Source organism: Phaenicophaeus curvirostris, chromosome 4, assembly GCF_032191515.1.
Source record: "Phaenicophaeus curvirostris isolate KB17595 chromosome 4, BPBGC_Pcur_1.0, whole genome shotgun sequence".
Lineage (NCBI taxonomy): Eukaryota > Metazoa > Chordata > Aves > Cuculiformes > Cuculidae > Phaenicophaeus > Phaenicophaeus curvirostris.
Genome location: NC_091395.1, coordinates 51,454,213 through 51,473,593, shown reverse-complemented (window position 1 = coordinate 51,473,593; position 19,381 = coordinate 51,454,213). Strand labels below are relative to the sequence as shown.

Below are 19,381 nucleotides of genomic sequence, written 5' to 3'. Positions count from 1 at the left end.
TATTGCATGTTCAGAAACATAAAAGTCAATGATATGCTATTTAAAATTTCCAGGAAGTAATTTTCCAGTAGCCTCTACATCTAGTCAACATTGCATCACTGTGAGTGCTACTTCAGGCTCCGCTAACACATATGGCTTGTGCAGGTACAAAAGCCTAAAAGAGCTTTCCAGGGCCCAGTGGCATGTCACTCCTAGACTGATAACCTGGGTTTTCACACACAAAACTGTCTCCCTCCAGCTATATCCTATCTGCCCTCACCCAAGTATAACCTATCTCTGGATAAATCCTGTGTATATGCTTCCACCCAATGGTCATGTAACGTACATGACCAGAAGAACTAACATGAGGGAAAACTCCAGCAATCATGCTCAGGGAGTCCTCTGATGTCAGTATTTAGTGGGTGGGAACAACCGCACTGACCAGCAGGCTGCAGAATAGCTGTGGACAGTCTTCGTGTTTCTAACATGCAACTTTGATATAAAAAACACTATCTGATGTTCCACTTGCTGCAGGCAAACCTTAGAAAAGTTGGATGGAAAAGACTCATAAATGAAGTGTCAAGGAGAATCTATACATCATTGATTGTTTCAAACTTCCCGATAGAGAAAGAGATGTTATGGGTCATTTCTCTGTGGAAAACACTAGGGACTGGAACATGAATTTGCTGCCCAGCCAGACGTAGTGCTTAACAGTCCTCCCAGACCTGGACAAACAAACCAAAGCTTTTGTGTACTAGGGAAACACTCCCATCCAGAAAGCCTTACACATGCAAATATTACTGTGCCAACAATTTTAAGCACCATGCATGTGAAATGCATGAGCTCATCAGTCTTACCTACTTAATACCAGAATATTGGTATCGAAGAAGTAAAGCATCATATGCCACATGCATTATAATTTACATCCTTTCCAGCCATTTAAAGTTTTCACTTGAAATGTTTGAGTATTTACCATCTCTAAATGAACAAAGCATTCTGAATGCTATAAAAACAAGCATGTCTTTTTTTTTCATTCTCCAAACCACAAGTGGGTTTGGGTGACATTTTCTCTAAAGTAAGCTATAAAATGATTGAAGACAGGGCTTAATGCTGGTCCCTGATTCAACAGCGTGGAAGAAGTATTTAAATATATATCATTGCAGTCTGTGCTTTCCATCACGTATAATATAGCATCAACCAAAATCAGATAACTTATAAAGACCATATCAAAATGTAATATGTGATTTTAGAGATGTGGTTTTTTGCTTAGTTTTAATTACTGGACAGCTTCTTTTTTATTTTTAAAATATACTTCTGTACTGTAAAACTGCTGTTTATTAAGGTTTTTTGTGAGATACAACAGTTTTTTTGAACTAACAATACCACTCAAAAATTAGATCATACAATTATATCAAATTTGGGTCAAATCCTGCAAACTTTACTCAGGCATAAACTCCTTAATTACGCATGTAGTCTCTGACGTCAGTTAGATTACTCACTTGAGTAGGGTTTGCAGGGTTTGAGTAGGATCTGGCCCACTGTGACTCAACTAATACTGCACCATAGCTAGGCATAAAGTGAAGTAGGAAATATAGTTTCATGGAATATTTGTTCACTAGGAAACAGACAAAAATCAACACAGCCTTTTTAAATCGCAGAAAACTTGCATTATTTAGCTTACAACCCTTACCATATTAGGACCAGACCTACTGCAGTCAGAATTGAAGCAAGCAAACAAAAGTTACAAACACCAGTTAACTGCATATTTAGAGATTGTGAGCAACATATAACTACTATGTGATTAAAATTACTTTCTCTTATGATGTCACTTTAGAAATGGAGAACTTTAAACAACATAAGAAAAGTTGATTAATAAATGAGGCTATTGTTTTATTATATGTGATTGTGAAGCTGTATGCTATCTCCACCTAGAGGTTTAAGGCTTAAATACCACTTTGAATTCTGTTATGTTGACCAAAAAAAAAGAGGCATGCCCGTATTAAAAAATATGTGAGCGTTATTTTAGAGACTGTGATCTGCTGTTTGACTTCACAATAATCTATTTCTCCATCTTAACTGTTTTGTATAGTGCAGAATCACAGCGATACATCAACTCCAACAAATCTTTAAGATTCAATAAGGTATTTAAAGGAATTATTTTTTTTTACTGGTAAAATAAAGCCTCAATTCACAAACTGTTTAAGGAGAAGAGATTAGGTTTATATGGTCCCTAGACTACCTTCTACTGCATTCAAACAGCTAAGAAAGATTTTTCTATTACATTGCTACATACTATGCTTTTACATCCTCTCACACCAGCTTAACATCAGCAGATCGCAACATGCATGTTTGTACCGAACAACAAAATTAAACATCCTCTCACCTTGTTGGTAGCCACACCAATAAAACGAGAAGAACCAACTGCATCTCGGAGAGTGCCAGCTTCCTCTTCATCTCCGCTCTTTGCAAAACCTAACCGTGCAAGAAAAACACAAACCCACTCTCAGCTACAGCCGGTCTCCGCCAAGCAGTGCTCGCAACTTAACCCGAGGAAAAATATGTCACTTCAGCGGAGAAAGGAAACCAATGGATTTCTGCAGCACTTTTCACTACTGACAACTTATTGTATCTCCATCTTTCCCAACGATCCTGCTCTGTGCAAGGAGGCAACGTATGATTAGAAGTGGCATGTGAGCAGACGCATCAGATGCTTTTCCTCTCCTGCAAGCCGAAAGCCCCGAGACGAAAAAGGAACAACAACCAAAAAAAAAAAAAATTAAAAAGAAAATGTTATGCATAGAAGGCTGGTGGTTTAAGCATCCCTGGGCGCGCCGCAGCCGGGGGGCGGGGGACACGCCGATCGCAGGGCCGGGCGCCCAGCCCGTTCGACAGCCGCTCGGCAACGCGCGGCGGGAGGAGGGGGACCGGCCCCCCCCACCCCCCACCACGGCGGGCGGGGACCCCGGGGACCCTACCTGGGGGCGCTGGGGTGGGTCGGAAGGGGGAGGGTGGGGGGAGGAAGGGGGGGCGCCGACGGCGAGCGGGGCAGGAGGAGGCGGCGGCGAGCGCGCCCGGGACCGAGCGGCTGCCGAGCGGCGGGCGGGGGCGGCGGCTCCGCGGGTGCGGACCCTGCCCCGCGGGGCGGCGCCGCCAGGGACACGCGCACGCAGACAGACACACGCACACACACACACAGACACACAGACACACAGAGACACGCAGACGCACGCACCCAGCGCTGTGCCCGCTGCCCCCGGGGCCGGAGCGGGGGTAGGGGGAGGTGGGTAGAGGGAAGATGCAAGTCACCCTGATGAACGGCGGCTCCTGCCTGACAGCCCGAGCGGTAACCTGGCCTGTGCGCCAGCGGTAGGCAGAGGGAAAAGCGACCCCCGGCACCGTAAACCGCATTTTCCGTGGCCTTTCTCAAGCTTGGAATCGCCCCTCGTTCAGTACGTGCTGGACGGGGCATCACCCCAGCACCCGCCCTGCGCTCTGCCGGGGGAAGAATCGCCGGTACCCGGTTTCCATCCTCGCTCCGAGTCTGTCTCATTAATATTCCTTTCCCCACTCGCCCATTGGCACAGTCTAATTGAAATGCAGGGAGAAGAAGTGTCTGTCATTTGAAGTGAGCTCGGGATGCAGGCAGCCGAGAAAACAAACCTTGCTTTTTTTGCTCAGATTGCATTACTCTGTTGTCTTTTACAGCACGTTGCCCTCCTTTCTTATACCCAGTCTTTCTTCGTTAGTAACTGGACCGCTGCTACCATTCATTCCCATTGATTTTAGCTTTTCCAGCTCAAGTAGATCAGGACAGGCGTGATGATTAGAGAGAAGAGTTTAAATTTAGTGTACCCTCATTTTGCATTGTTAGCTGGGAAGTAATTGAATAACACAAGCAATAATGTTCCAGCTTTTTTTAAAAAAAATCCATCCATCTCCTTTCCTTTCAATCTATTAATTGCCAAAAAATAAAAAAAAAACCACTTCTCAATTCTTCTCTTAGTGTCACTGGCCTACCTGCTTATTATGTTTTAGCTGCAGTTGTTTTGCTGAAGTTTGCTTCTGAATCATCAGTGATTCCGAAAAGAACACGTGAAGTTGTATGCACAGACAAGGGGGAAAAAAGAAGGGGGACGTGAGGGAGGAAAAAAATATTGTATTTGGTTAAGTATAGAATGAACTACAAAATTTGAAGTGGGTTTTTTTCCTACATCCCTTTCTGCTATTCTTTTCCTCGCTTTCCTGCTTCCTGATTGTTACTGCTTGCAACTGGAGGTTCCCTTGTTTTCCTTCTTCAGTGGCTTACTGATTCCACAGCAGAGTGTGAGAGGCAAAAGAAGGAAGAAAAGAGCTTGAGCTGTCAAGACGATCTGTTACTTCCAACTTTGAGATATTTCATAACTTCCTACTGCACAAGAGAGAGGGAGCAAGCTGGATTTCTTCATTTTTTAAAAAAAATAAATAATAAATTGACAGTCCAAAGTGTGGGAAATGACAATGATAAGGACACAAGTACAAAACTTGAAATCCAAACAACACTCATTCAGCAGCCACTTAAAGCTGCAAACCTAAATTACAAGGCCCTTGATTTTTTCTTTCCAGATGTGAAAAATTCCTCTGCTTACAATTCTTCATTGCCTGATCAGTCAACCATCTATGACCAGTCTGAAGTGTTCTAGGAATTAATAGCTGCAGAACTGACAACTGTTAATAAAAGCAGAATTAGCTCTTACAGTAATGAAAACTAGTTTTAACTACTTGTCCTAAGATAGGGTGACTTCACAAATATAACTATGCACAAAAAAAAATCATTAAAAGTGAAGAGCTTTCACGACTTATAATAATGTGAAGTATGTTATCTAGTAGAAGCTGAATAATTTTTTTCCATAGGTATTCATGGCATTCCTTCCCAAAAGAAACTTTGAGTAACCATAATACCGGAACTAGAATGTAATCTTTGTAGGAATTGCATCAAAAAATAGAAAAACACATTTGTTAAACAAAGTAGTCCCGGTGGCTCCTTGTTGCTGTGATAGCATATTGTCATTCCTCAAAAGCCACATGGGGTAGGTATGTTTTAATGAGCTTGTGCTCATTAAAACCTTCACCCAGAAAAATGTACTGGGTTTTAGGTTCTAGTCACAATTGTTGTGTGTGATATTCTTTGAGATTTGCCATCACTTTGTCCACTGAAGTCACAGTTCAGATGAGCCACATACCTTGAAAGTATCAGAAACCTGGTGATAACTCCTCATTCCCATTCTCAGACAACTTGGACAGTCCTTGGCATCCCCAATCACAGAGAAGCTGAATACAGTGACAGTCTGCTTAGGCAGTGCATGAGAGACCAGAGGCAAAATAATTACTAGCAGAGAGAAGGTTTTTTATGCTAGTCCTGCACACTTGTAACCAATGCTGCTGCTGAACTGGAAGACATTTGAGAAGTGTGATGTAGCTGGGGTTTTATTGTTTTGTTGGGTTACTTGCGTGCATGGCTCACAAACGCTAGATGTGTTAGCTCTTGTTGGTTAGAAAGAGCATACTGGAGCCCTCTCAGGTGTGTAGTCAACAAGGAACTCTCTTCCCTTTTGTGTTATTATTTTTGCGGTGGTATTGAATGATGCCATTGGTTGTTGAACTTCAGTTAGCTCTGACTCATGTGCGGCGCCCAGTACATCACCTTGGTTTGTGAGACTTATGAGTCCTGATGTGAGTGCCTTGGAAAGTAGGGAGTCATGCCATTGGTTTGAATAGGTCTTGTAACAGTCCACTAGAAGGCAGCAGGTCTACAAATTGTTACTCTCAGAGTCCAGACAAACTCATTTTCTTAATGAGTTTTTGTTCTTATCTGTTTTATTTTCTAAATATAGATATAACTAGGATTCAGTCCTTATTTTGATGTTTAAAAATATCCTTTAAAAAAGGGACCCTACAATCATATTATTGGCAAAGCTGTGGACACACTGATAAATGATATTTCACAATACCTTTGTGAGCTTGGAAACTTTCTCTGTGAGGACAAATGGAATAGCTGTGCAGGTATCTGACTTGTAAGCACTTCTTCCACTTTAGAGGTATAGAATCACAGGAGAGGTTAAACCCGAGCAAGTCATTCTCCGTACTGCAAAATGCTAAATCGAATGGTTCCTTTACCATTTTCCTTTAAAGAATCATTTAGATGACAAAGTTACTCCATGCTTCAGGCAGAACAAATTACTCAAAATAATGCCTCTATTTTGTAGCTATTAGGGAGGTGGCAGTAAACATTTTCTGTCATAAACATAATCCAGTCATGCCAAACAGTACTTAATGCAGTATGCTGATCTGGTGTAAATTCTGCAGTATACTAGTTCCAGACAAAAATTTTGGCAGATCGAGGTAATCATCATATACTTTGTGCTGCTTGAGAATAATCCTCACCCTTATATCCAGGCCAGCAATGCTCTTAGCTATAAGAATAAAAACAATAATCATTGGGGTTCAGAAAAGTGATGCATATATGTGAAAATTAAAGTGATAGTTCAGAAATTTTTATATGTAATATAGTGGTGAACTTTTATTACTATAAAGTATGCTTTTTATAAATGCTTTAATCTCTGAAAAGGCATAAACCCCATCTCTCAATCAATATGGTATTAATTATTGGAAAGGCTATTTTATTTATCTTCTTAAAATTTATAAGAATTAGTAGTTAACTATTCATGTATAAATGGAAGTGTTTGAAATACATAATTAAGATTCAAAACCTATGAAATTTTAAACATTTACGTTGTCTTCGTGATTCCCTTCCCTGCCATGCTCTTGCCCTGCTCTTGCCCTTCCCTTCCCTGCCCTTGCCCTTGCCCTTCCCTCTTCCCTTCCCATTCCTTACCCTTTACCCATCTTTTTTCCCCTTCCCCTTCCCCTTCCCCTTCCCCTTCCCCTTCCCCTTCCCCTTCCCCTTCCCCTTCCCCTTCCCCTTCCCCTTCCCCTTCCCCTTCCCCTTCCCCTTCCCCTTCCCCTTCCCCTTCCCCTTCTCCTTTTTCCTTCCATTTTCTCCTCTTTAAGTGAATAATGACAAAATAAAAAGTTGAAGAGAGAATTGGTTTTTGAGCTAGTCAGTCTGTAGACTGGTTCATCATTCAGCTATATGAACAGTAATCTGAGCAAAAAGAAAGGAGTCCTTTCAGGAGCAGCTCCACATTATGCCCCGTGGAACTGATGATGGAAATAATACTTCTGTAAGAAAAGAAGACTCAAGTATCCATAACCCCCTAGTCTCTGACTTTCTGCAAGACTACACTCCAGAGAGGTGAAATTATTTTGAAACACACCATTCAGGAGTAGATGCAAGTACAATAAGGAAGGAAGCAAGAAAAATCTTATGGCCTTACATGATACCCACTGTTGTAAGTCCCTGAGCAACTTTTAATCTTTAGGATATTCCATCTAACTGTGATGCTCTAGGATTGGGAATAGTTGCTGTTCTCTTTCAAAAGCTCTAACTGTCATACAGACTTCCTGACCAAAGAACAGAAGTAAATGACTAGTGCCAGCTTTAATTCAATCATCTCTACTCAGCTTCGAGTCACTCTCCAAGGTGCATTGGGAAGTTCAGCAGTACAGGAAATTGAAATGAGCTTTCCCATCTTACGTGTTGATGAGTGTTTTTTCTTTGCCAGGATTATACTTCCCCCAAATTTGAAATTTAAAACCCCCACATGGGTTTTCAGTCTTCTCTGAATACACCAATATCTACAGGAAGAAGGAGTGCCAAGTCTTTTCTATCAGGAGTAGTGAGACTTGGATCATGTTTTTAAGAGATGGAAGGTCTTCCTTGATGAGGCAAACGTAAGGCAAGTAGCAGAGGGAAATGCAGCACACACCAACTAGCATGAGAAATCTCAGATAAATAGAATTGGCTCACAACTCTTGGTTTGAATGAGAGGAAAGGGAGATCTGCTTTTATAAATAACAATAGTTTTCAGCTGCAAATTCCTATTTCCTCTTCACATCTGTGGAGAGCTCATGTATCATAGCAGGCTGAAAGTAATTTTACAGCAAAACAAGACCTTTCCTCTAGGAAGACAAGAGAGAACACAGAAAATGCAATCTTCACATTTGTGTGATTTTTACAAATACAGTCTATTTTATCTTTCACCTGTTCACTCAAGTATGCCTTGGACTCTGAAGGTTTTTTTCACGTAAAGCAACACAGATTTATGATGCTTCACGTTCCAGGTGTCCAGCTTGGGGCAAGCAGAGCTTGTTTATTAGAGGAGTAGAAATATTCATCATTTCTAAAAATCGGCATGGCAACACAGAGCTACTTTGAGGTTCATTACTTTTTAATATATTTTGAAGTTCAAAGACAAATGTTCTTATGTTGCTACAAGAAGACTGAAATGCAGAGAAAATTTTACAGACATATAGCCAATCATAATCCACCTTTTTTCAAAGAATACAAAGAAAGAAGAGACACTAGATATCTGCCACCTTGCAGTGCTCTTTACTTCTGTGAAGGCCTCATCTTCCCTCTTCACTGGCTCATATTGGCCATCCTAAACAATGTTCAATGCACAAGAATTTTTCGATGACCAATGGGTTTGCCTAAGCATCAAAGACTCAGACGACTTCTGAGAGGATGTGCTTCTGCACGTTTTCCTTTGCCACAATGCAGTTTGCAGACAGATGATGCAACTGTGCAGTGATATTTCCACATCTAAAATAATTGAGTTAAATTATGCTTTTGTAGAGTCGGTGTCATGACCTGGGGGAGCTGATCAACAGCCAGCTGCATATGAGCTAGCAGTGTGCACAGGTGGCCATGAAGGCCAATAGCATCCTGGCTTGTAGCAGAAATAGTGTGGCCAGCAGGAGGAGGGAAGTGATCATCCCTCTGTACTCGGCACTGGTGAGACTGCACCTCAGACACTGTGTTCAGTTTTGGGCTCGTAACCACAAGAAAGACACTGAGGTGCTGAAGCATGTACAAGGAAGAGCAACAAAGCTGATGAAGGGTCTAGAGCACAAGTCTTTTAAGGAGAGGCTGAGGAAACTGTGTTTGTTTCATCTGGAGAAAAAGGAGGGGAGACCTCAATGCTCTCTACAACTGCTTGAAAGGAGGTTGTAGCAAGGTGAGTGTCAGTGTCTTCTCCCAAGTAACAATCAATAGGATGAGAGGAAATTACCTCAAGGTGTGCCAGGAGAGGTTTGAACTATATATTTAGGAAAAAGTTATTCACTGAAATTGATGTTAAACTTTGGAACAGGTGCCTAGGTGGAGTCAGCATCACTTGAGGTATTTAAAAGACATGAACATATGGTACTTAAGGACATGGGTTTGTGGTGGACTTTTGGATCTTAAAGGTCTTTTCCAACCTTCATATTCTATGATACTGTGAAAGATTGTAAAAACAAGCAGAAAATTAAATGGAATATAACATGACAAACAAAGGGATTATGGAAAGATCAGTTTTCCAGACAAACTGGTTTAAAAGATACTGTGTTTTGTCAGCAAGCATAAGTCATGCTAAAACAAGAAGCACAATATAGACCTTCAGATTGCCTGAAAACTGCTGAAATCAGCAGTTCTGTCAGTGACAGGTTTTGAGCAGAAATAAAACATGTAGTTTTTCTTTATTCCTACTAAGAGGGCATTGAAATTTTGACTATTTTTTTAAAAAGATGTTTTTTTATGAAGCCCTGATTAAAAATTTCATCCCTTGCCCTAATTTCAGTGCTGCTTAAAAGAATGGCCAGAATTCATTAGCAGTCTGCTAAATGAATAACTGCTCCTAGTCAGGGAAGCTTTTGTTGCTGATCCAAGATTACCTTATCTTGGGTGGCAAAAAATCTGTGTTTTAAAAATTATTCTGCCTCCCAGTACTTCAAAGGTTTTCCTCCTGTCTGTGACTAATGTTAGCTAAAACAAGCACAAAGGTGTTCTTCTATCACTGAGAACAAATAATCCAAAGACAGTTCTAACATGAAATGTCTTGCCTAGATTCAACGAGAACAACAGAAAAATCACATTGCTCTGTACTGAGTTGACACAAATGTAGCTTTTTTGTCTATGGAGTCTAGATAGTAAGATTTAGGAAAAAGGGTTGTGTTGTGCTATGTCTCATGTTTGTTAGAAAAAAACGTAAACCACATAATTGCTTATGGATGTAGCTGTAGCCTCTGACAGTTTGCTCACATTTTTCAAAAACACGGAGCTATTTATAAACATATATGGGTTAAGTAATTGCCATTATATTATTTTTATACATTTAAAAGAATAATTCAACTTTTCTGCACCTTGTGGATGACATATTATGCTGGATGAAAATTAAATCATAGCAAAGACATTTGCATAAACAATCTGATAGATTTCAGTACCTGTTCCTTGCAATGCAGTTTCTTAAACTGTCCCTTGATGCACCAACAGATCGAATTATACCAGGCAAATGGATGACACTTGGTGTGAACAGGCCTGATCTTCTTCTCCTTTCAAGCAATGCATCATCAGTGAAGTAGAAGTTGCTCCCTAAGGGAATCCAATGTATATTTTCTCCTTCACGTAGGAGCCTACGGTAACAGTCCATGCTCTAAAGAGGTAGAAAACTAGCCTGTATCTTAATATCAATTTCCATGACACTGAGTCAAAGCTGCAGGTAAGTGCAAAGGGATTTTTAAGGAAAAACAGAGTTGCCTTGGTATCTCACTAACTTAGTGAGAATGTATAAACAGTTACACAGATTACAGCAGGTAGTTTGTGTCAACACAGAATTGTACTTCCAAGCATCTGGATAGCAACTGCTTGGCACAAGAAAGCAAATAAGCAGCTGCTAGTAAAGTATTATGTTGTTGTCTACAAAGTAAGCACTGTGTTATCCAAAAGCTCTGAATGGTGCTATTCAAATATGCCTCACAAAAAGCAGTGCCCAGGGAAAGATTTTAGTAAACATTGATTCTGTGGTACCTGGATTTGTGCTCTGAGGTCTTGCTGGTGTTTACTTCTGTCTTAACTAAGAACTTGGACAGATCCTCACGTTGATCTTGCCAGTCCCTGGCATGGGTGGGCAAAGTTGCATGCAATGTTTTGGAAACATGGTGACAGGCTCTCCCCTCTTCCCTGGTAGCCACCATGCAATTTTCTCACTACGATGACGAGCTTTAGAGGCTTGATCTGGTGCATTGTGAATCCCCTTTTTTGCTGGAAGGCCCTGAGGGGCTCCCTAGGGGCAGCTGCAGTAGCTCCTTTCTGCCTTCCTGGGAAATGCCACACCTGATGAAGGGAACTTTTAGCTAGCCCTGAATTGTCACTTTATCAAAAAGCAGGCATAGGCACAGACAGAAGTTGCAAACATGCTGGTTAGCCAGAGCAAGATCCTTCCCAGTGCTGCCTCTCCCTAAAAGCCTAAATCCGTTCTCACCAACAGCAAAGGCAGAGGAACTGCGTATCATCGTATCCGTGACTGTTTGTGGACTTTTTGAACTATGTATATGCCCAGCATAATTAGTTACACAGAGAAGTGTAGATGATTGTTATGATCTCGAATAACAGTTCTTCTTCAAGGAATAAACTGTAGCCAAATAGAGTCTTATTTAATTTTTGAAATTTTAAAAGATTAGCAAGGGACTCTGTTTGCATTTGGACTTTTCTATTGCTCAAAACCTAAAGACTACATTATGATAAATATCCAACTAAGAGATCAATTTGCCAAAACCCACCAACAGTCTAGGTAAAAAAAAAAAACAAACCTGAAGAAAGTATGAAAAATAGTCTTTGTGCACTGTTTGTATGACTGTGTCACATATGTACCTGCAACTCAATTTGGCACACTTGCAGCTTTCACTCATGATCACTGAAATAGTTCGGATTGCAGAGAGCAGCCTGCTTCCTGACTTTATTTTGCTAAATCCAGCTCCCTGTGAGCAAATTGAGGAAATGGGGGATATTAAAATAATATTTTTCTGTACAGCAGTAGGTCTATCTAATTCAGGTAGAAACATACTGTTTCCTCATATTTGTTCTTATCCTATATAAAAAAACCCAAACTTACAAACGAAAAATAAAGCCTAAAACAAAACTCAAATGCAGCAATCTATACGAAGAGACTATAAAGATTTTTTTCTTTGGATATGTCTCTCTTACCCTATTGCCTTGAGTCTTCAGGGTGATTTCTCAACTTTTTGCGTTTACTGCCAGCCCATTCCACCTTAAGAAAGAAACCACAGACTTTCAAGTTGCTTTGCTGTTACATCATAAAAACTTCAAAGAATGAATATTTCAAAGTTAAATGTATTCAATACTTTAATTTCATTTTCTCAACATTATTTTAAATGGAAAATGAGTCCATGGTGTTCCATCACTTAAACAAAATCACAAAAATACTCTTGCAGTGAAGAATTTTGTGCTTCACTAATATATCAACAGTGTTGAAAACATATGTCTGAAAAGGTGTGAACAGTACTTGTAAAGCCAATGACACAATATGTCCTCGAATGACACAGTATGGTTTTATATGGCTGAAAACTAAAGAGTAAATGTAAGTTGATACTGGGTACTATTCCCACACATTTTTTAAATAAACTCTGCTTGCTTGCAGTTTTCATAATTTTATGTTTTGTGCTTCAACTCTCTCATAAGTGCACAGCAATTCCTTTTCTTTTTTAAAAATTAATCTTAATTACATGCATCCAACTGCACATTATTACTGCATCTCCTCAAGTTCTTCTGTCATCCATCAAAGCAAGCTGTAGTGTTAAAATCTCAGTCACATTGAAATGAATGCTTTTGAATTCCACAGGGCCCACAATTCTTGCCAAGACTTTTTAACTTCAGAGACTGTTTTGAAGGTGAGTCCTTTGGATATCTTTCACAGAAGAATGGCAGGGGTTACCACATTATTCCACCGAAATACCTGTGCCATATTTGAATGAAGTTATGTTTGAGTGAGAGGATCCCTATAGTGCAGTTATTTGGGAGGGGCAGAGAAATGTGAAGAAGCTTTGAAGTAACTCAGATTCTGTTAACACTGCAGAATTTGGCAATATGAGCAACTAAGATGCTTAATAAAATGAGCACTTTTGGTATGACAAGGTGAACACATGCTGGGAGGCAACTTCAACCAGCCATGGCTTTAGAGCTATTAATTCAGGTTTGTCTGCAGATTGTTCTGTACTGGCTGTATTAAGATGAATCCCCCTAAAAACTTTATGATGTTCATGCAGCTTTTTTGAAACATATCAAAAATCCAAATTTTGGCTCATGCTTTACACTCTCTCCTGTACCTGTTATCCAATGGACTGTGTAAAGGAAAATTAGTGCGGTATCAAATAAAAAAAAATGGGATTTTTTACATGTTTTGGAATAATCCTGAAGTATTATAAGATCATGGAAGAACTATTAGCATAATATATTTATACAAGGACAATGTATATTTAACCAGTACATAATGGTGATATAATAATAGGTTTCCCTAAAGAGCATGGCAGTATGATTTTCAACTTCCTGAATTAATAACCTTGCAGAATACTAAGACCATTATTTCACTTCACTCACATGCAGAGATAAGAAATCTTTTCCTGTGCAAGTAAGGAAAACTCTAAAACATATCAAAGATGTGGGCAGACAGTACAGAGAACAAATTAACTCAAGGCGAGTAACCCAGGAAAATTAATGTTGAATTGGAGGTAGTTCAAAGACTTCAAGGGTAGCAGTTTAAAATGCAGCATTTATGGCCTTGAGTAGTTAAGACCTTGTGAATTACTATATTCTTTTCAGAAGGCATGAAACATCAAAGAAGAATAAATCTCTGTGTACAAAGTGATAGGAAAAGGAAAGGAAGAGCTCTCATTGTATTTATAGAAGGGCAAGATTCCTTAAGCTCCTCAAAGTCTCCTCAGGAGATAGTGACCACTACTGCTGCACCGTGAATGGGGCCATGGAATCAGTGAGGTTGTTGAAGGAACATGTGCAAGACTCTAGTTCCCCTTAGGTGGTGTGCCTGGTGGCTGCTCCTCTGTGGCAGGGTCTTCACTTTACAGCGTGACCCACATCTATAAGTAGTTCCTTTTATAGTGTGGCTAAATTCAGAGTTCATTAATCAGAAACAGAGATGAAAGACGGTTCTGAATCACTAATGTAAAATGGCACTGTGAAGTAAATGTGATTCTAGGACACACCAGGAAGTTTTTTTGGAGGAGAAATAAAGTTTAGTGTGTCTGTATAAGATGCTTGCATGACTCTGTCAGGGATATTAAGGATCAGCTTTTAAACTGGTGTTATAGAAGGAGGAAAACTTAGAAGATGTGTCCAAAAGGGCCACTGAAATGACACGGTTACTTGTGTTGCAGAAGTCAAAGCTCATACCTATTACAGTGAAGGCTGAAGCAGGAGGACCAAAGAAAGAAAGGAAACTCTTAAGCTGGCTCTAGAAAACACTGAAGTAAAGAAAAGGAGATAATGTAACTGAAGGATAAAAGGAGTGGGTATCCGCATGTCCTGAATAGATGTATCCATGAAATTATATGTTTTCTAGCAAGGTGGAACAGCTACAGCAGAAGGCTGTGAAAGGGACAAACACAACAGTTGGTAAGCAAAAGGGAGCAAAGCAGCAGTGTAGACAAGAGATTTCCCTTTTCTGAATGTTTGTTATTTTGAGACATGTTTCTCATTCTTTCTTTAAACTTTGAAATTATTGACTGGAAAACCTCTTTCATCATCTTCAATGTTATGGTCTACTGAAAGAGACGGTTGGCTGGGAAAGATTTAGTTAAGTGTTTTGTCTCTTTACATCTTGAATGTTTCAGCATCATTGCTTGGTGGTAGAAAAAAACCCCAAAACTAATTAATGGTAGCAATGACATTATAATAAACATGGTACAAAAATGAGGAACACACTTTATCATAAGAGTCTACACTTGTGATGAATGCCAGTCTGCCAACAACACCACCTCCTATTGCACAGACACTAAATATCACTTTTGTCCAGTTTTTGGACAGAGCTGTCTTTGCAGACAATTGTATTTTAATAGAATGAATAATGTGTAGTGATTCCATCTCAAACATACACATGAAACCTGCCGTTTTCCAAGCAACCACTCTCTGTCAGCTAGTTATAATTAAGGAAATGATACAATATTAAAATATGTTTGATAGGTGTTTTTATTATGATAAATGTTTACCATGTCTATTCTAGAGTTCTTAAACACTGAATGTCTTTTTTTAAACAATTTTTAGCTGCTTGAGACAAACTCTACCTTCTTCCAAAAGACATGAGGAATAGACTCCAGCTCATTCTGCTGTTTAATAAGCTTAGGTTTTCCCCTTAATACTAAATAGAGATTCAGTGACATTACAGTTGTGTATCTTATAAATATTTTTATTCTGAATGCCTCAGAAGGGTAAAATAAGTGCTTATATAAATTAGAAGTAAGTGAGGTTTCTCAAGCTTCTTGAAAATGTATGCATGGGTGAAGATCAGGAGTAAAGGTTTTCTGCTGAATGGGACAGTATTTTTACAAAAAAGCCAAAGTATTTTTAAAACAATATTTTTAATAATAAAGTATCTTATTATAATTTTACTATATAGTAATAATTACTGGTCCTACAAAATCACTGTAGTTTCTTCTTTCTCCATCAGAGAGAGTGAACCATGATTTTTATATATATATATATATACGCTCTACAAAACTGTGATTGATTAGGCCTGATATTTGATTAATGCACTGTTCACTTCCATCCCAAAAGGGATCAAGCAAGTGAAAAATGAATGAAAAAGGTTAACAAAGTCATTTAAGGATTAATGTGACTACTTTCCATATCCCTCCTCTTCTACCCAGACCTTTCAAGAGCAAATGGCAAATGTATTCCAGCCACTGGCAAGCAAAGAATAGATAATGAACCTCATAGAAATGACAAAGGCTAATGGAAGGCCATAATAAGGAAAGAAAATTATCTCACAAATTCAATTAGGAACTTTGATATCAACGGCTAAAAGTAGAAGCCAGAGGCTCAGAGGTATCTGGACACAGAATTGTATGTCATTGAAATAAGAAAACGTAGAACACATGCTTTTTAGTAGAAACAAGCCAGTTTTACAAAGGTGAAAGAGGAAGAGAAGTATTTACTCCACTGAAAAATCGTCTTCACTAGCTGGGCTGGATACTGTTGATTTGCTAAATTAAAGTTGGATTTAACATTTGCAGATTTCCTGCAGTGTGATCACCTGACAAAGCTATTCTCAATGGTCAGGAATCCCCTCTTTCTTTCTTTCTACTTGGGGATGTATTCCCCAAAGCAGCCTACAGCCCTCTTTTCAACCTCAGTTGGTTAAAATAAGATAAATAGATAAGATTAAATGCAGAGAACAAAACAGTTAGCAGTGACTTTGCACTGTTAATTATATGGGATGCAGTTAACAGGATAGCTTGTGACCTCTATCAACTCACTTCTAGTTCCTTATCCAAAATTAATTATCAGAAATACAGAAAAGTGCGTGCAAAATATTATTCTCTGATTTTATAAAACAAGATACTCTTATTTTAAAGAATAAAATATTGTAATAAATGTAGTAGGGAATTGATAAAACTTGCATTTAGACTATATGTCTTTCTGCAGCAAAAAGCAACAGATCATTAGGATAAAATAAAGGAAGTGTCTCAGGGAGCTCGAGAAATAGTTATTCACACACTTGGCCAGGAGAGGGACTGCTAAAGGCTGAGTCACGCTCTGCCTAGCAGAAGCTGCCTTAGTTAGGCAGAAAAGACACCTCCAGGGCAGTGTTGCTGCCAGTTAAAGAGTTTTGATACTAAACTGCAGCATGAAAGCTGTCCATCTGGAGATTCATTTATGTACCCAAACTTTCAGAAAATGCACACCACCCTCACCACCCCCCAAAATACTTCATTTTTTTCCCTAACAGATGAAGGGATCTATTTAGATTTAAAATGACAAAGGCACTGCTCCAAGTCTTAAATGAATTAATTATACAGCAATTACAATGCAATTAAACCCCAGAAATATCCAGGTTGTTCGTAGGCTAAAACCAGTAGTCAACCCATGACCAGACCTTTTCTCCTTTCCTCTACCTCCTTTATCCACCAGGCAAGGCTTTGGCCCTCTCTAGACATTGTCCATTTCCTCTAACAAGTGCAGACTGGACCACACATTCTTCTGATACCTCGGAAAACACAATGATCACTTTTCTAACTCGTACACTTTTATGTTTCCAATAAAGGGCCCTGATTTCCGAATAAAGGTTTGGAATACATTTTTTTATCATCCTTCTGTTCCTTCTTTTATATAATGTCCTAATGTAGTTTGGTTTCAAGATTTTTGAATTTACAGACCTCTAAAAACCTCCCAGTGGAGATATATAGTGAATTTAAGCCTACTAACAAAATACTTTTCGTTCCATTTTTCACCCCCCTAAGGGAGGAATCCATAAAATTCACAAATTAAAAACCACCATAAAGTCCAAACCTTACGTTGATTGCAACCAAGTAGCAAATGTGTCTTGTAGTTCTAAGTGCACCATTTGATTTTACAGGTCTACCTGGAGGCAGGAGGATATAATTCCCATTTAAACAGAATTGTGTATTTAATCATGAGACATTTGCCAATGGTGATTAATTTTAAAGAGATATACCTACTACAAATTCTTCCTTCAGTCAGCTAGAGCCTCTTTATTCCTACCAGGAAAGGGAAAACATCGACATATTCAACAAATCAATTTAATTTGATGCATATTCTTTAGGGCCAGAGGAGAAGCATTCTGGAGGGTAAACTCCCCCTGTGCATGTGCAGTTGTCAACTCTGATGTGGCACCTGGGAGGAAAATGGACCTGTCCTTGTCCAGCCCTTGTCCAGCCTGTCCCTCATTATTCCTCTTGTTGGCGTGTGCACAGTCACCAGATCCTAGGCACCCTGTGCCAAGACAGACAATTGAGGTTTTATCCAAACTATGACTTAAGCAGACTCTAAATCCCATGTTAGATACCTCAATATATAGGACATGCAGAGTGAGAGCTCAAACAAGGTCCAGAACAGCCACCTGGTAGTTCCACACATCTTCTCCCGAGCTTACAAATACTTCAAATCAAACTGGGATAAATTTTCAGAAAATATCAAGGCACTTGTTTCTTAAACTGTAGGCAGATACTTAACTACCAAAGTTATTCTGACCCACCTCTCCCATGATGGCATCCCAGTCACTGTACTGGTTCCATGTGACACTAGGGAAACTTGTCTGTCACCATACAACAACAGAATAAACCCCGTCTCAACAATGGGACTCCATGCTGTTAATTAAAAACAAAAGGAATGATCACAAAGGGATGGAAATCATCAGAAGGTTCCTGAATATTGAGATCAAGACAAGTTCGGAACCTTTTATTCTCTGTAGTTCTCACCTACATTTCAGAAGTAATTGCTTTAAAAAACAAATTATGAGAAAAGTTGAGTTACTCCTTCATTTTCCCCATATGATTCAGAATTGTCTAATTTGGATGAAGAGTGGTGGGTGGTTTTTGTGGATTTTCAAGGACGGCTGCTCCTATTGCAGATAAAAGAGCTCAGCCTTTATTCCATTTTTGGCAGACAGAAAGTGTTTAAATGGCTAGCAAAGTAGAAACACCCACATCTGCAAATGCTTACTTTAACTTAACCTGCCAGCTTCTGCATTTAGGTGACAGACTCCATTCCCTGCTGAGGCAAATCTTTTTTAATCAGTGCATTGCCTTAAATTAATATACACTATAAAATACAGGCACTTTTGTTTGAACTCCTTGTGCTGCAGGGAAACACTATTCTCTTCCCCTTGCCAAAGGTGTCTAATACCCAAGTCACACAAAACATTTTTTTTGAGAAAAAAGTGCAAAATCCAATGGCTTATGTAACATGACACAGAAAAGTGTTGCATGAAAATGCAAGCTGTGCTATGCAGAGGTGATTGCAAAGTAAGCACTAGTTCTTAAAACTAGTACACTAGGGTACTTAAAAGAGCTATTAACCCAACTTCTCATTTCCATGTAGGAGTTTCATAAAAACTCATATTAGAATATAAACCAAGGGTCTCCCCAGACATTTCAAACAGATTTAATCCCTTGTTATTAAGATGCTGTGCATTTGATTTTATGTAAAATTTCAATGTGCCTAATATATTTGAAGTACTGCATTAAATAATCAATCTTTAAATCAAGTGAATAAAAAGACATATGTGTTCCTCTTGCTTTTATATATATAGTTCTGCTATTAACCTCTTAAGTCTTTTATGGTGTATCTATGAGATGGGATTTTTAAGGCAGGGAAAAAGAAATCAGAGCTTTTAAAATAAATATTCCAATCCAAATAAAGCCTTAAATAGACAGCTAGAGTTTAAATAACTCCTACGTTTCATCAAGCCAGGAACATAAATATGTCAGATTATAT

At 39.1% G+C, this 19,381-nt stretch overlaps 1 protein-coding gene across 3 annotated transcripts in view; it reads right to left on the bottom strand.

Moving 5' to 3' along the window:
* Positions 1-4,058, bottom strand: part of GABRA2 (gamma-aminobutyric acid type A receptor subunit alpha2) — a 54,630-nt gene extending 50,572 nt beyond the window's left edge. The window contains exons 1-2 of one of the 3 annotated variants that reach the window (XM_069856087.1): positions 3,997-4,058; positions 2,363-2,451 (exon numbers count right to left, since the gene is read on the bottom strand). In XM_069856087.1, coding sequence (XP_069712188.1) covers positions 2,363-2,451; positions 3,997-4,050 — 143 coding nt within the window. In that variant the 5' untranslated portion in view covers positions 4,051-4,058. Of the gene's footprint in view, positions 1-2,362; positions 2,452-2,544; positions 2,692-3,285; positions 3,402-3,996 lie in introns of those variants that run through there. The other 2 variants (XM_069856086.1, XM_069856088.1) reach the window with 2 other exon arrangements.
* Positions 4,059-19,381: the final 15,323 nt, after the last annotated feature.